A 16,087-nucleotide genomic window follows, 5' to 3' on the forward strand; every position below is an offset into this window, starting at 1 on the left:
GGCTCGCGGGGGGTGGGTATTATGATCAAGAACTCGCTCCCGTTGGAGATTGATGAGGTGCGCCATGATGAGAGGGGACGCTACACGGTTCTGGTGGGAAGAATGGAGGGTAGAGTGTTTATCTTTATATCAGTGTACGTCCCGCCTGGGTTACAAGCCACCACATTTGCGGACCTGGGGCGCCTCCTTCTGGACCTTCCGAGTGGCCTGCTGGTGGTTGGAGGGGATTTTAATGCGGTAGCCTCTGGGTCTATGGATCGCCATCCCCCTAGGGACCTCCCCCGGGCACAGGCGTGGCTGCCCGGCCTTCTGGATACGCTGGGCCTGGTGGATTGCTGGCGATTAAAGCATCCTGTATTGCGACAGTACACCTTCCACTCGGGTGCCCATGGTAGCCTCTCGCGGCTTGATTACATCCTTGTCCCGGCGGCCCACGCAGGGAGGGTGGGGGAGGTGCGCCATCTGGCGCGGGGTATCTCAGACCACTCCCCATTGTTGTTGCATCTCGATGTCTTCCCGAGGGGGGATGGCAGGGTGGCCCCAATCAATGCATGGTATTTGCGCGACCCCACCATTCGTGCTGATTTGATCAAATCCCTACAGCGATATTTCGATGAGAATGTGGGGTCGGTCTCTTCGGCCATCTCCCTGTGGGAGGCTTTCAAGGTAGTCCTTAGAGGGGAGGCCCTCTCCTTTATCTCCCATGCCCGGCGGCGCGAGCGGGAGGAGGTGACCCGGGTAGAGGCCGAGATTGCAGAACTGGAGGGTGACCTGGGAAGCGGGGTAACAGACGACAAGTTGCATGTTCTACACCTAAAGCAGGCGGCCTATCGGGCCCTCGTCACGGAGGCGGCCAGGGGCCTCAGTAGAGAGCAGCAGGGGCGATTGTATGATGTGGGTGATAAGGCTGGCAAATTGATTGCGTGGTTGGATAAGAGGGAGAGAGCGAGCCGTGTGGTGCCTTTGATTGAGAGTGTTGATGGTGCGTGTGTCACTGAGCCGGAAGCCATTGTCTCCTGCTTCGCGGATTATTTCCGCGAAGTCTACTCCCCGGTTTCCCCCTGCTCGGAGGCAGACTCCCATGCCCTGCTTCGGGACATTGCACTGCCCTCCCTAGCGGTGGAGGACAGGGATTCGCTGGACGCCCCTCCCACCTCGGACGAAATTGCCTTGGCTATTCGCTCGGTTGCATCCGGCAAGGCCATGGGCCCCAATGGTATTCCCATCGAGCTCTACAAGCTACGCCCGGATGTGTTGGCGCCCCACCTGCGCGGGATGTTCCTGGCGGCCCACTCGCGGGGTTCCCTCCCGCCGGACCAGCGTCTAGCCACAATTGTGGTGATCCACAAGGAGGGGAGGCCCCGTGAACGGGTCACATCCTATAGGCCGATTTCGCTTTTGAACGCGGAGCCCAAAATCCTCGCCAAGGTGTTGGCCAACAGGTTGGTTGGCGTGGTGGGCGATTTGGTCCACCAAGACCAATCTGGCTTTATACCGCACCGCAACACGGCGCTCAATCTGCGGCGCTTGCACGGGGTGCTCGCGCGTGTCCCATTTGTGCGGGAGCCGGCCATCTTGGCGTCCTTGGACGCCACCATGGCGTTTGATACGCTTGAATGGCCATACATCTGGGCGATGCTGGCAAAATTCGGGTTTGGCCCGGGTTTCATTAGCTGGGTCAAATTGCTATATTCGGGCCCATTGGCGCAGGTGGTAGTGAATGGGCGAGTCTCGGCCCCATTCGCGCTGGGGAGGGGTACGCGACAGGGCTGCCCCCTGTCGCCTCTCCTGTTTGCCCTGGCCCTGGAGCCCCTGGCGGAGTGGCTGCGGTGGCACCCTTCTATCCGTGGTCTCCGCTGGACCCCCGAGCATGAGGACCGTGTGTCCCTCTATGCTGACGATATCCTTCTGTATCTCGCCTCCCCGCGTAAATCTCTGATCGTCCTGGTTGATGTTTTGCGTTCATTCGGTCGCAACTCAGGCCTGGTCATCAACTGGGCGAAATCCTGTGTATATGTGCTTTCCGGGGAGGCTCCGGCCTTACCACGGGACTGTCCGATCCAGATTGCCTCCCAAGGTTTTCGGTACCTGGGTATCTATATCACTCTTGACCCGGAGGCCCGCTATGAGCGGAATTTGTTGCCCCCCCTCCGGCGTTTGAGGGAGGACGTGGTGCGCTGGCGGCGTCTGCCGCTCTCGCCGCTCGGCCGAGCGGCCTTGTTTAAAATGATGTCCCTGCCACGCTTCCTCTACGCCCTCCAGAATACTATGGACTTGGTCCCGGCACGCTATTTCCGTGAGGTGGAGGGCCTCCAGCGGCGCCTGTTCTGGGACGGGAGGCCGCGCATTGCTCTGGCTAAATTGACGCTCCCGTGGTACGATGGGGGGGTCGCCCTCCCTGACATTAAACGGTATTACTGGGCCTCCCAACTAGCTGCAATTAATCATGGCCTTTACGGGCCCGCCTTGAACCCGGCATTTGAGATGGATAAGATGCTCCTGCCCGGTGGCGATTACAATCGAGCGCTCTACGCGGGCGCGCCCGACTCCCGTTTGACGGGACCGACGCGTGTCATGGTGCGTGTCTGGCACGCGGCTAATGCAGCTATGGGGTGGAAGGACCGTTTGACCCGGGCGTCACCGCTGTATGCGTCTGAGAGGTTGGGCTCCTTGTGGACGTCGAAGGGCTTCGAGAAGTGGGACACGATCGGAATCAGCACGGTGGGAGATCTCTGGACGAGGGGGGGATTCAAAACTTTTGAGACGCTGCAGGCGGAGTTCCAGCTGCAGGGCAGTGAGTACTTTCGGTACCTACAGGTCCGCCATGCGCTGGGCTCCGTCTTCCCGGATGTCGCATCCATTCCGGAGTCTTCCCCCCTGGAGGACAGAGTCCTAGATGGCCATGTCCCGGACAGCACGATCTCCCTCATATACAAAAAACTGATCAACGATAGATCGTGCCTGCTGACTAATCTCCGCGAGGCTTGGGTTGCCGACGGGCTGGAGCTGGACGATGAGGATTGGATTTCCGCGGTGGCCTCTCCGAAAGAGGTGGCCATCCCGGCTCGCCTTCGTTTCGTCCAGCTCAAGATCCTTCACCGGGTTTACGTGACGGGGCCAAGGCTTCTGCGTATGGGTTTTACTGGTGACGGAATGTGTAAGCGTGGCTGTGGTGCGTTGGCGACTTTCATGCATATACTGTGGGAGTGCCCGAAGGTGGAGCGATTCTGGCGTGGTGTGCATGAGGTCCTGCGTGTGGTGACGCGTGTTGCGCTGCTGCCTGAAGCGAGGAGATGCTTGCTGAATGTATGGGAACCGAATGACTATTCGGTCCCGCAGACGCGGTGGGTGACTCTGGGATACATGATAGCCAAGCGCGACATTGCTCAATTGTGGGGATCCCAGAGGCCCCCTGCGGTGTCGGCCTGGAAAGAGCATATGGATTGGTGTATGTTTCGTGAAAAGGTGGTGTATGTGGCGAGAGGTAAGCCTGGGGCGTGGGTGAAACTCTGGGGCCCCTGGAACGCCTACCGCGGGGGTATTTGTGAGCCACCACTGCTACCGGCTGCCTCGCCTGCTCCGTCTCCCTAGACGGCCCCCCTCCCTCAGCCGCGGGCGCGCGGTCCCCCAGTCCCTGGTCTATTCCCATTCCCCTCTCCAGAGTTCTGCTGCTGGTTTGGATCCCCCACTTATGGAGCACGTGCTGTTATTTTGGATCGCGGGTTGCCTTGCGGGTGTGGTTTTTTGGTGTTGTTTTGTTTCAAGAAAAAGGAACCGTACGGTGGGCTTGGAGCTGTGTGGCCTGCACCATTGATTACTCCTGTTTCACTGCTCTGCACTGCCTAGAGACTTTTACTGTATGTGTGCAATATGTTTTTGTCATTCTAGCGGCCGGCCGGATGGTTGTAGGCCCATACCTGTAACTTTTACGAACTGCAATAAACGGTTTAAAAAAAAAAAAAAAAAAATAATGCAGTAAACATAAGCTGTCGTGCTGATTATGGCGGTATCTCCAGACTATGGAGATCGAGGTGTCTAGCTCCAACTACGGATTGACTACAACATTCAGAAGGAGGTGTCCCGGGCCCCCTCAATTGTCTGATAATATTCTACATTTATGACTTCAGTGAGGATTCCAACAATGCAGAACTAGGATAACAAGTAAATAACATTTTCTTACTGATGGTTCACAGTTAATTTTAATTTCCCCCTTTAAATCGTAGAAGACCTCCATTAACGAAGGAGTTCTCCTGGGTTTGGTGCTATAATCTCTATTGTTTTATTCAATACAAGCTTCCTGTGGCTCAGACCTTTTGTGTGTGTGCAGTTTTAATCGTATGCTGATGATACTCAGCTGATCTGAAATTGGTGGAATCTAAGAAATGTTCCACTTCCTTTACTGACAGTGACCAGTCTCCCCCCTCAGTCCAAACATTTGTTCTGTCATTGATGCTTTAAAATTCTCTTAAACTCAATTCTAACAAAACCAAGCTCCTGTTTACAAAGACATCAGTAACCAAACCCCATATGCAATGGCCAGAACCATTGGGCTCTATTCCTTCCGCCGTCAAAGTGGTAAGAACTTTCGGAATCCTTACTGTTGTTTTTGTTTACTTAGAAACCTAGTTCTACAAAAGGTGCGTGTACCTGCTTCTGGCAGCTCAAACGTCTGAATTGTGATTCTGTTTATAATGACCCAGAGCTGCAGGAAGCTGAGTGCCTGTTGCAGTGACACCCCACTTTTTGCCAGATTTTTGATGCACTTTGACTTGATGTGCTCTGGGTCCCTGCCAGTCTGGTTCCCATGGCCGGTGTTCTTTCCCAAAACTGTACCTTTGTACCCCCAATTGGCACCTCTCTGGCCATTTGTAAGTCCCTTGTAAAAGGTACCACGGGTACCGTGACCAGGGAAGGCCTCTAAGGGCTGCAGCACGTATTGTGTCACCCTTAGTCAGCCTGCACCCTAACAAACACACAAACACTGTCATTGCAGGCTGCGTGTTTTGGTGCAGAGAAAAGTGAAGAGTCGACATGGCACACATTCCTGTGTGCCATGCCTGCAAACCCACAGCCTATGGTATAGGTAAGACACCCCTCTAGCTGGGTGCACTATACCACTGGTGAGGGTACAGTTGCATAAGCCCTGTACCGCTACAGTGTCTAAGTCCATTCTTAGACATTGTAAGTGCAGTAAAGCCATAAAGAGTATATGGTCTGGGTGTTTGTCATTACGAACTCTACAGCACAATAATTGCTTTACTGAAATCTGGGAATTTCGGTAGCAAACGTCTCAGCATGATAAACCCACAATGATGCCAGTGAGGGATTTATTATGCCATGCAATCGGAGGTCATCTTAGAAATGCCCCCTTAAATACAACCAGCCTCTGGCAGGTTCCCTGAATGGTAAACACCAGCCTGCCACCACAAAACATGTTTCTGGACCTCTGGGGTGGAAGCCATCACTCCCTGAGCCCAGAAACAAAGCCTTTTCTAGCGGAGGCGGTCACACCTCTCCCAGGTCAGGAAGAGCTATCTTTGGCAGGGGAGCTTCAAAGGCCTTGCTGCCTTTGTAACACGACCCCCAGCCTCTCCTGCTATCAGGAGCAGGCCCCCTTCCTGTCTCACCTCCCTTTCGGCGGGAAGACAAGCAGAAAAAATTAAAGCAGCCCCGAAGGTGTGCCCACCTCTGCCAACCACAACCCTCAGGTGGGGGAGGCGAGATGAAGCCCACCCTTCAGCGCCCACCATCTTGCAGATGGCAGGCACTCTCCAATCTGGATTAGGGATTGTGCCCACTCCCTCACGTGGAGTGAGCACACCATGGTCGCAGTCACTTAAGGTCAGTAGCCCATTGGCTACTTACCTCAAGACCCCTAAAATGCCCCCTAAATACAGTATTTAGGGGGAAGCCCTGAACCAAGTAGGAGATTGCCACAACCTACGAAGAAGAAGGGTGAAACAGGAGACTGCAGAGAAGAACTGACTTGGCCCCAACCCTACGGGCCCGTCTGCAGCTTACGGAGATCCTGCACCAAAAATCGCCTTGTCCTGCAGCCAGCGACCTCCAGAACCCCTGGAAGGCTAACTGCCTTCAACAAAGACCGGATCTCTTCTGAACGGCAGCTCTGTTCAAAAGAATCACCAAAGAAAGACTCTGAGCCTGCTGAGGACAAAGAAACCTGATGCCTGGAACCACCATTCAGCCCAACACCTATGGCCTGAGTCAGAAAGACCCACCGGTCCCAGCGACATCCCCCAATGTTCCAGAGTCCGAGTCCACCGTGGGTTGACCCTCCAGTACTCCCCAATGTCACTTGCAGCCTCTGCACGGAGACCCCTCTCAACCACAAGTGGCCTGGCAAGGTGCAAAGGACTTCAAAAGATGCCCCTGCATCGAACCGCCCTGCACCCTGGAGAAGAGGACTTGAGGTGCACCTATGCCCCCGAGCTCTCCAACTTACCTGCCCAGCTGTTGTTTCATCCCGGAAGACTTCCTGGACCGAGCCTACAGCCAAAATCCAAACCCAGCAACTCCCTTTGAAATCAACAGGGCACCCGACGCCAAATCAGCACTCTGCACCTGGCCACCCCGTGCCACTGTGGGTGCACCTTGTGTGCTAACTCGGATTCCCCTTTGCCCTGAGCTAAACCCTAGTAGTTTTGCTCCCACAACCAAGTGGCATGCTCGTGAGCAGCTACCAACCGGAGACCCCCTATCTTTATTGGATAACATTGAGCCTCAGTACTCTGCACCCAGCCGCCCTAGTGCTGCTGAGGGGTCTCTCTGAGTGCATCCTTGACCCTGGGGGAACCCTGGTTCTAACCCCAGAAACTCATCTCCCAAGACCGATTAATCACCTTTAAACCGATAACCTGATTTTCTCCCATTGGACTGGATTGACTGTTATTTTGTGGAAAGAGTTCTTTGTGGGGAGTTGAGAATTTTAGGAAAATCTAAGAAACAGTGTTTTGAAAAAAACTGACTTACTTACCTTTTATCCAGGAAATGTCCAAGTGTAATATCTAGGCATATCACACTGGGTAGAAAAAGTAATCCTGAAAAGTAATCAGAAGTAATCCAAAAGTAATTACTACTACATTTGCAAATTTTTACAAACCTGTAAGAAAAGTCAATATTCACCCAGCTTGCTTTTTAACAATCTGTCTTGAAACTACAACCATATTTACATGTACCAAGTCCTGCTTGGTTCCAAAAATAAAATAAACAAAGAATGTTTTTTATACAAAACAATTGATCTCAGCTCAGTCTTTGAGTGTGTGAATTCATTTGCTGACTGAGTGTGTACAATAAATGCTTAACACTACCCTCTGATAAAGCCTTACTGCTCGCCCACACTACCACAAAGAGAGAGTAAGGTACTATCTACTTTAGCCTCTGCCTACCTTTAGGGATCCACTGGACTCTGCACACAGCACACTATAACTCACTTTGGTATAGTACATACAGAGCAGGCTATCCACTGGACTCTGTGCACACTATACCTCACTTTGGTATGGTATATACAGAGCCAGCTTCCTACAAGAGCTTCATACCATTAGAATTCTGGCTGTTAGCCATAGTTGTTCAGATTGTGGAAATGCCGTCATCTACCAGATAAACTTCTTCGGCAGCTCGAGGTGGTGCAGAGGCACCAAGACCATACGCCCCAATACTCCAATCCTGATTAGGCTACAGAATAAGCAGAGAATTGTCTGTAAAGCCTTGGTCATTGTTCACCCTATTGTCCATTCCTCTCCCTGCTTTTATGGCAGGTGAGTTTCACCGCTGTGCCCCCTCTCAAACTCTTGACGAACTGTACTGGAAATCCCGACGGCTAGTACTGTGACGTTTGGGGATAGAGCTTCTTTGGAATGGAACAGCCGCCCGTCTGACTTACAGTAACTCTCAGACGTATCTCTCTTCCTTAAAAAGACTAAAGTCTCACCATTTTTAGGTCTGGCTTGACCGCTTAGCTGTCATCACCTTATGAGATAAAAGAAAAAAACTTTTAGCAGAAAGACTGTGCCACTGCCCAGATGTTGTTTCAGCTAAGAACAGCTTTTGATTTGGCATGAGAAGCATGCTGTGAAAATTGTGATTTGTTTCATCAAGCTGTGTGAGCCATCCAACTCGTTTCACATTCTACTGCAATGCTATTAACATCTGCTAAATCTCCAACCCTTTCTGCACTTAAAGCTACTTCTGAGGTATGAAGATGGGCCTGTGCTGCTAATGACATTAATAAAAGTGTTGCTGTAGTAACCACACCTTGCAGGATTACTAGTAGTGCCTCCCAGATGTAGGTCTCAGTGAGTCGTAGCAAAATATCCAGAATATTGACTGGTGCAATAACATGGGTATGGACTCACTCTTCCAAACCTCACAAAGACATATCTTGAAGATATGGATCTCTTCAAGTTCATCTATACCTATCTATGCATACTGACTTTGGTGATATTGTTGCAGTATGTGTTATGAATGCAATATCTTTTCCTTGATGATATTTAAAATTCAGTGTTATACTAGATCATTGGAATGTTGAGCTCTCCTTTGAATATAAGGGAGGGCTCCGGGCTTCTAATGCCTGGTAGAAGCCCGGAGAGCAACGTTGCAATGTTTGTTCAGGCCTCACTGAGCCCGAGGGTATTTCAAACCGTCCATCTCTATGAGGCCTTTGTTTAACTAATTAGAACATTCGGCCCTGTTGGGGCAGAATGTTCTAATAGCCTTAGCCCCTTTGTAGTGGGCTCTAATGGCCATTAAAGGCTAAGGCGGGCTCTAAGACTATAATAGAACCCCAGCCACCCCATGCATGCGATGCTTGACACTTTATAAGTCAGGCACATTTTAAATGCACACATTTTGCATCTTTAAATAATTTGAGACGTAGTTGAGGCCCATTAGGTCAAACCACATAAGACTTGCCAACAGTGGAGGCCTGATCCATCTCACATCTCAGTCTCTCCGCAAATGAATTAACAACATTTTCCTTTCCTTAAAATGGGACAGAAAAATACAAAGTGTACCACAGTCTGAGTACTGCATTTAAAACATAGACAGTTCTCTGTGGCCATCTCCCATCTATGCTCCGAAGTCGTCCCTTGTAGAATGCCAAACCTACATTTTATTAACACTTTTCTGCAGACAGGGATGGCATTAAACGCAAGTAAGGCTCACTACCTGTAAAAACATTTGCTTCAAAATATGAAATGACCATAGAACTGTAGGCTGTCTCCGCATGCTATTTTTGGACAACATGTCCCATTGTAATGGCTTCAGAGTCTCCCTGTTCTGATTGATAATTCTCCCTGGTACCCAAACTGAGTTAGCTTAAATTGATATTGTGAAATGTGAATTAACCATAGACTTCTGCCCCATTCTCTTGCCAATGGACATCCCTAACGGGCCTTTATACATTTTGTGTTTTGGATTGATCCAAAGTCTCAACTATAACAAATCAGGCCTGCGATTTCACTTATTGCTGACATGGTTTTACTTTTACAAATAAGATGTGTCATGTGGTATTAGTACTAAGGTCTTTAAAACGTTATTACACCCTTTGTCCGTGGCTTGCAAGAGGAATTGACCTAGGTTTGTGAGGCATTCAGAGCAACATTAACTGCTTTAGCCTTTTTAGATAGCTAGGGCCTCCTCCAGAAAGAAGTACGGCCCGATGAGTAAGAATTATGGTGTTCTTAGCTTTACCACTATTTGGAATCATCCACTTGGTATCGGGCATTGTTATTTCCAAATACTCAAGCTATTGAACACTCTCTAGAGATCTAGTTTTGACAATCGGCAAACTCATCAAAGATAGTCTTTTTGCCAGTAACTGGCCAATTTCCTTCTATTGCCCAATCATATCATCAACAAACAGTAACGAGGTTGGTTATCCATGGATTCTGAGATATCCGCATTTACACCACAAACTGCATAGTTGATAAAAAAGAGAAAATAGAGTTAGTGCAAATGCATAACCTAGGTATTCGTCTTTCGCTCTGGTAAATGGATCACTCCGTTCACGCTCTTTAGTATATGAAACTCTGACTTAGTTGCTGTAAAGAAGAGACTGTCGAACATTTACCAAAGTTAGAACGAGTGCAGTTCACTGAATCCAGAGCTGACCAAGTTCAGCAATATCAGAGATAACATTTTCTGTTTTTACCTCTGGTACTTATTGATGGTTTTTTAGAGTCTCAAACACTGGTCCGAAGAAAAAAACTCACCTAAACATTAGAAAGGATAACATTTTCCTTCATCAGAAATAAACTTTACAGTAAAACTCTGCCTAATAACTTACATCCCGAGTGATGAAATGAAATTGATCAGTATTCATTTGAAATTGCTTTGGCAGGCTGTACCCAGCAGTAGATGGCACCACAGTGCACAGATTTAGAATTGTTACAGGCAAGTAATGCCCCACTTTTCCATCTGCCTGGGACTATGTTATTTTCATTTACATTTTTAAAATGTTTAATAGGGAATGGGACCAAATGGGGTCCTTCGGATACTGCTCAGTGGTTGACATCAAATCCCGTACATTAAAGAACTCCACGCTCAGTGACATGGATATATTGAGGAGTCCCTAACATTGTGCCTGCCACTGTATAAAGTGGAAAACTGGGCTCTTCCAAGTTGACTGTACTTTGGACGAAGAATTCTTCATTGCCCAGTTCACCCGTTGCAATGCGCATCATCACTCTGGGCAGTGGTGGAGCGTGTTTTTTCTGGGCCTAAACTGAGCATGTTTCTTGTTCTTGACTATTGCTTTGTGGTACGGTCATGCTACAGAGAGGTTAGATGATGTCCCCTGCAATCTCCCACCTTCAAGTCTGCCTTTCTGCTTCTCTGAATGTTTGTTTTATTATATTGGCAAACCTGCTCTCTTTTGATCAGATGTGAATATTGAAGAGTAGGCGATAGTGCAGACACCTGAAGAATCCCACACTAATGGAGACACATTCACACTCCTCGGCAGCTATTCCTGTCCAGCGTGATACGCACTTTAAATGCCTCAAGTTATCTATCTTGTTGCAGCTACTGGGAAGCCCAGCAGGATCAGAACTGCACGAAGGCCTGCGTTGAGGTTAGACAGTGAACTTTCTTCAAGGCTGACACTAAAACTAGACATGCTCAAAGATTGTTGGTTTCAACACAGATCTGTAGTCGTTTTGTGACCTCTCATTCTAGGATTTTGTCCTGGAATGAGAGGATCGGAGAATGTCAGTTCAAACCCTTTCTCTTCTATGGGCATGGACTTCGCTGCATTCAGAATCTCATCATTTTCTTTCTGTTTTCCGTGAGTATTGTTGCAGTGGAAAATCATATTTGTATTCATGTGCATCAGCTCTACATGTAAGGAAAGGACAAGATGCTCTTTGTTGGGATTTTTTATAGTCTAGACTTGCAATTGAGAGATTGGTAAGAAAAGTGGGAGGAGTAACAAGAAAGAGAATGAGGATGCCAGAAAGCAAGAAGAAACTCCCAAGACCCTGCCTCAAAGTTATAGGTTCATGAAGTACATATATCCTGCACCTCTTCTCCTTAGTTGCCTTTTTCCCCCTAAAGGCTCACCTTTCCATCCCCCAAGCCTGCTTGTTGTAAGCTGGGACCTACGGCACCCACAAGGTCACCGGGTGTCTCAGAGAGGCGTACCACACCCACCTTCACACTTCTTGCTCCCATAGAATGCTGTTTCTGTACAACAAAGGCGGTACCCCCGCATGCCAAGCAAGGAGATCATTGTAGTAGCAGCAATTCATTGTATAATGCTCATAAGAGCGCAAGCGTTGTGCTCCGTTTCAGATCAGGGTCTCCAGGGTCCTCGGGGCATTTCCATTGTTGCACCGAAACGTCTTCTCTCCAAGCAGGCTGTGAACCTGTCTGTTCTGCTGCTCAATTAGCCACCACCTAGTGCTTATTTTTCGACAGTAGTTGTTTTGCACAATCCATCCTTTTTGCTATTTCGTGGCCTTTCATCTTATTATTTTACAATGATCATGTACCTGACTTGTTAACGTTATGTGTCATTTTATTATACACACAATTTTCTGTGTAGCTCTAGTTCAGTTCTCCTAAATCATTTTGTGTAGAATTTAGCCTCCCTGCAGTTCCTTTCTGTTTCTTGATCTGTGTTAAGAACTAAGTGAGCCAGCTGTACAGGTAATTTTCTTTTAGTTTATGGAAATTGAAGGACTATTTAAACATTTTTGAACAGTCAATGATAGGGTGATGGATTGATCTTAAATATGTTTGCAGGGGAATTTTTCTAAAATAAGCAGTTGTTTTTCAGGTACAGCACTGAATGTTCTTGTTTTGCTGTCATGAACTCTCTAAAATTGCTTTTTTTCCTTTTCAATGTAGCTTCAGCTACAGTTAAATCAAGATCTGAGCATCTTGCATCAAGATGACAGCTCTTCGAAGAACAAGCGAGGGGTTCTGCCCAAGCACGCCACAAACGTAATGCGGTCCTGGCTCTTTCAGCACATTGGGGTAAGATATCTTAAGTTAAAGGTTTCTTGGGTATGATATTGGCTGGGTGATTCAAATGTGGTCACATTCCACATGTTCCTTGTGTATAGGGTAGCTCACCTTTCAGCGGAGTTTTCAAGCTGTGTGGGAGGTCATCTGCTGGCCTTACTGTGTTCTCAGCTGGACGTTTGATTGTTTGTGCTGTGTGTGTGATGTTATTCCTCTGAAATGTATTTCACTTTTTTCCCCAAGTCTTCAGTGCACGCCCAGCATTCTTTTTACTTACCTTGAAATATAGGCACGCTTGGCTCCATCTCAGCTCATAGACTTGATTGATATCCTACTGTCAGCTACAGTGTATAGTTAAAGTAGACTTTCCTTGATGTTTATAAACTGGAGTGACAGCATATCCATTGCGCAGACTCATGTTAATCGCGCTGCAGGTATTCATGTTCTCATCTCTCTAATATCACTACAGAACCAATATGACAACCCACCTCTGGACAGATCGAGGAACGTAAAATAAATGCTGCAGCACATAGATCTCGCGGCAACTATACTCTGGGGGGCATAGAAGAATTAAAAGAAGGTTAGAGTTAGCTGGGCCTCTAAAACCCCTTCTGTATTCCACGAGTGAGGTTGAAGGAGGTACACTGTAGGTTGGTCTGTTGAACCACAGATTGTTTTGAGCCACTATAAGGTGAGTCACACGTGTTCGGTGGTCTGTGATAAGCAAGTTAAGCCAGTTAACTGGTCCTAGTAATAAGCCAGAGAGAAGAGCTATATTCATGACATGAAATGGCAAATAGGTGCATTCTAGTACCGTGAAGGACATGTGTGTCTTCGGCTTTCGGGGCTGAAGTTAACTGTGTTCTGGAGCAAACAACATGAAAAGTTAAAGAATGCACGGGTAGGAGCCTAAGGTCACAGTAGTAGGCTTTGGATTGGACCTTGAGACCCTCGGAGAAGGTGGGTTTTGAGTAAAGAACACGCCAACAGGACTCATTTTAGAAGTGACCTTAGGTTTTGGAGTGTGCTCAGCTGTTGGCGAAGTGGAAGTGCATCAGAGGTAATCGATCCCGGGAGAAAGTACATACCAGATCAGAATCGTGTTCTGGGCTAATGGACATGAGAAGAAATGGTACACGAGGAAGAGTCCTATGAGATCAATTTCTAGTTTAAACAATTGTAGGTACTGGATTCTGTTGAATTAGGTTGTGAAAGAAGGGGAGACCTGAGGAAATGGGTACTTGTTAAGTATGCTGGTAAACAAGATGTGAGGAGGAAAAATAAGCAAAGATGTTGGGGCCAAAAGGCGTGATTGCAGGTATCAGTTCAGAATCACTTTATTCGATCAGTTTCATACCAATCATAAAAGTTCAAATATACTTAATTGATTATACATATTAAAAAATATTGAATTAAAAAACAGTCCTTAAAAGAACACAAAACCAAAGTAAAAAAGCACAATAAAAAAAATCATTTTAGGCAAGTGTGCAATTTTCTAGTCTTACGAGAGAGACATAAAAAGGACGACACAGTAACAGACCAAATGGTCAGGCAACATTCGTAGAAAGAACAGTCCCGGGCAGCATTGTTTAAATTTGTACTTGCGCATGATTGGGTATAAAAATATTTTGGGGTGATCGGTATAGAATTTAAAAAGGAAGAAATTGTGCAAGTCTGATTGGGGCGACACACCATCACAGGTACAGCACGGTAAAGCTTGAGGAGAGAAGGTGTCAGATGGAAAGCCCGGCATACAGGGGATAAGATTTAGATGAAACCTTGTTAGGATGAATCTATGACGTGGGTTTGTCACCATCGCCAAGTATGTTGGTTGTCCCACTATGAGGGGCGGGCCCTCAAGATATGCCTGAACGGTATATTTTCTACTATTTTTATTTAACCTAGTTTGACCCATAAGGTACAGGAAGCAAGTTTTTATAGTTTTTCTGATAAAATCAAGCGTTTACAGGGTGTTTCAAATAAGGATCCCAATCCCGGGGCAATTAAGTTATTTTTTGCTTACATGATCAAGGGATCTTGTGTACATATTCTATTGTAATTCAATCCATATCATACTGTTTGGTCAAGTTAACAGATTCCCTCCCCCATACAGAATGCCAGAGAAGGATTGGTGCCTTGCTTATCCGAGCAGTTATATAGGGAACGTCCAGTTCAAGGTGGCAATTAAAATCTGAGCAGCTGTTCGGGAGCCCACCATTTGTCTCCAAACGGTGTCTTCTATCATCTGTTTCGTTCCTAATTTTGTGGTGAAATAGTATATGGCGTTGTTACATTTTACAGCATTAACCCTCTGTTATTCACCATAGGGGACCACGTGGCCGGCCTATCAAATGTCACCCCTAGATAGGAGAACATCTCTGTCTGTACAATTGTTTGCCCTGCAATATGAAAGGTTAGGGCTTTCGTGGGCTTATGACCTGCCACTAAGATGAAGGACTTAGCCTCATTTGTTTTGAGGTACAACTTTTCCATGATATTCACATATGAATCCATCAGCTTCTGGAGTGCCTACCTGTGCATGCGATTAAACCCGCGTCGTCAGCGTAGAGTAGTATGGAATGCATACCTTATTCATAGTTGGGACATCCAGGACCGAGGCCAGGAGGGGAGCCTCAAGTCCATTAAATTATAAGGAAAACAGGAAAGGGGCAAGGACACATCCCTAATGAACCCCGCCTAGTAATGTGGAACCATCTCGTGCACTCTCCCTGCTTCCCATAACGGACTCAAGCAAGGCATTGCAAGTATCTATAAATTGTTAAAAGATACGACTGGGGTGACCCTTTGGAAATTCCAGGAAATGTGTGCACACACACTAAGTAGAGATGTGCCTGGGGCGTCACGGAATGCCATATGGTCTTAAATCAGAGAATTCAAAAGTATCCCACGTAGAGCATCCTCTTGTAAAATGCTATGAGTGGTATGTAAACCGGGAGAGGTTACACCAGATTTACCTAACCACATATCCTGGAGATGCTGAAAGGAATAAGCTACTATGACGCAGATGTTGTTGAAATGCTCCAACATCACTCGCTTCTGGCAGAGGGTGAGAGCCATAGCTTAGGCATACTTGGTTACAATATATCAGCCGATCAACCTGCCCAGGGCTAGCTTTACTGCGACTACTGAATGAAAACCTTCAACAGACTAACCCATGTGAGAAAGCATTAGTAGGGCAAATGCTGGGAGCGGCTGTGATGCTCATAGCCCTACGTTGGAAAAAGAAAGAACCCCCACACATAACAGTGGTTTGAGAAACCTTGCCAGTTAGCAACATACAAAAAATTAATTCATGATGTCAACAAATCAGAAAGAGAATTCGCCAACATTTTGTCTCCTCTGTTAGCATATATGTCCAGAACAGAACGCCTATGATTCACACCCCCTGGATCGAGGAGTCCAACTCTTTACTTGACCTCCAAGGGCCTAGCAAAGGAAGGGTAACTAACTGAAGGTCTACATAGAAGTTTGGACAACTAGATTTACTACCTGGCATTGCACTTATGAGTGTGCCCCTACTGAATACAGAAGAGACAGGGGAGGGGAGGGAAAACGTTATTTCATTATTGTTTGCATAGAAAAC

The 16,087-nt window shown here is 47.4% G+C and overlaps 1 protein-coding gene across 2 annotated transcripts in view; it reads left to right on the top strand.

Annotated features, from left to right (window-relative positions):
• PKNOX1 (PBX/knotted 1 homeobox 1) overlaps positions 1-16,087 on the top strand; it is a 244,138-nt gene that overhangs the window by 171,038 nt on the left and 57,013 nt on the right. For both annotated transcript variants that reach the window (XM_085620755.1, XM_085620756.1), the window contains one exon: positions 12,367-12,495. In XM_085620755.1, the coding sequence (XP_085476881.1) occupies positions 12,367-12,495 (129 nt within the window). The remainder of the gene's footprint in view (positions 1-12,366; positions 12,496-16,087) is intronic.

The sequence above is a fragment of the Triturus cristatus genome, chromosome 8 (genome assembly GCF_964204655.1).
Source record: "Triturus cristatus chromosome 8, aTriCri1.1, whole genome shotgun sequence".
Lineage (NCBI taxonomy): Eukaryota > Metazoa > Chordata > Amphibia > Caudata > Salamandridae > Triturus > Triturus cristatus.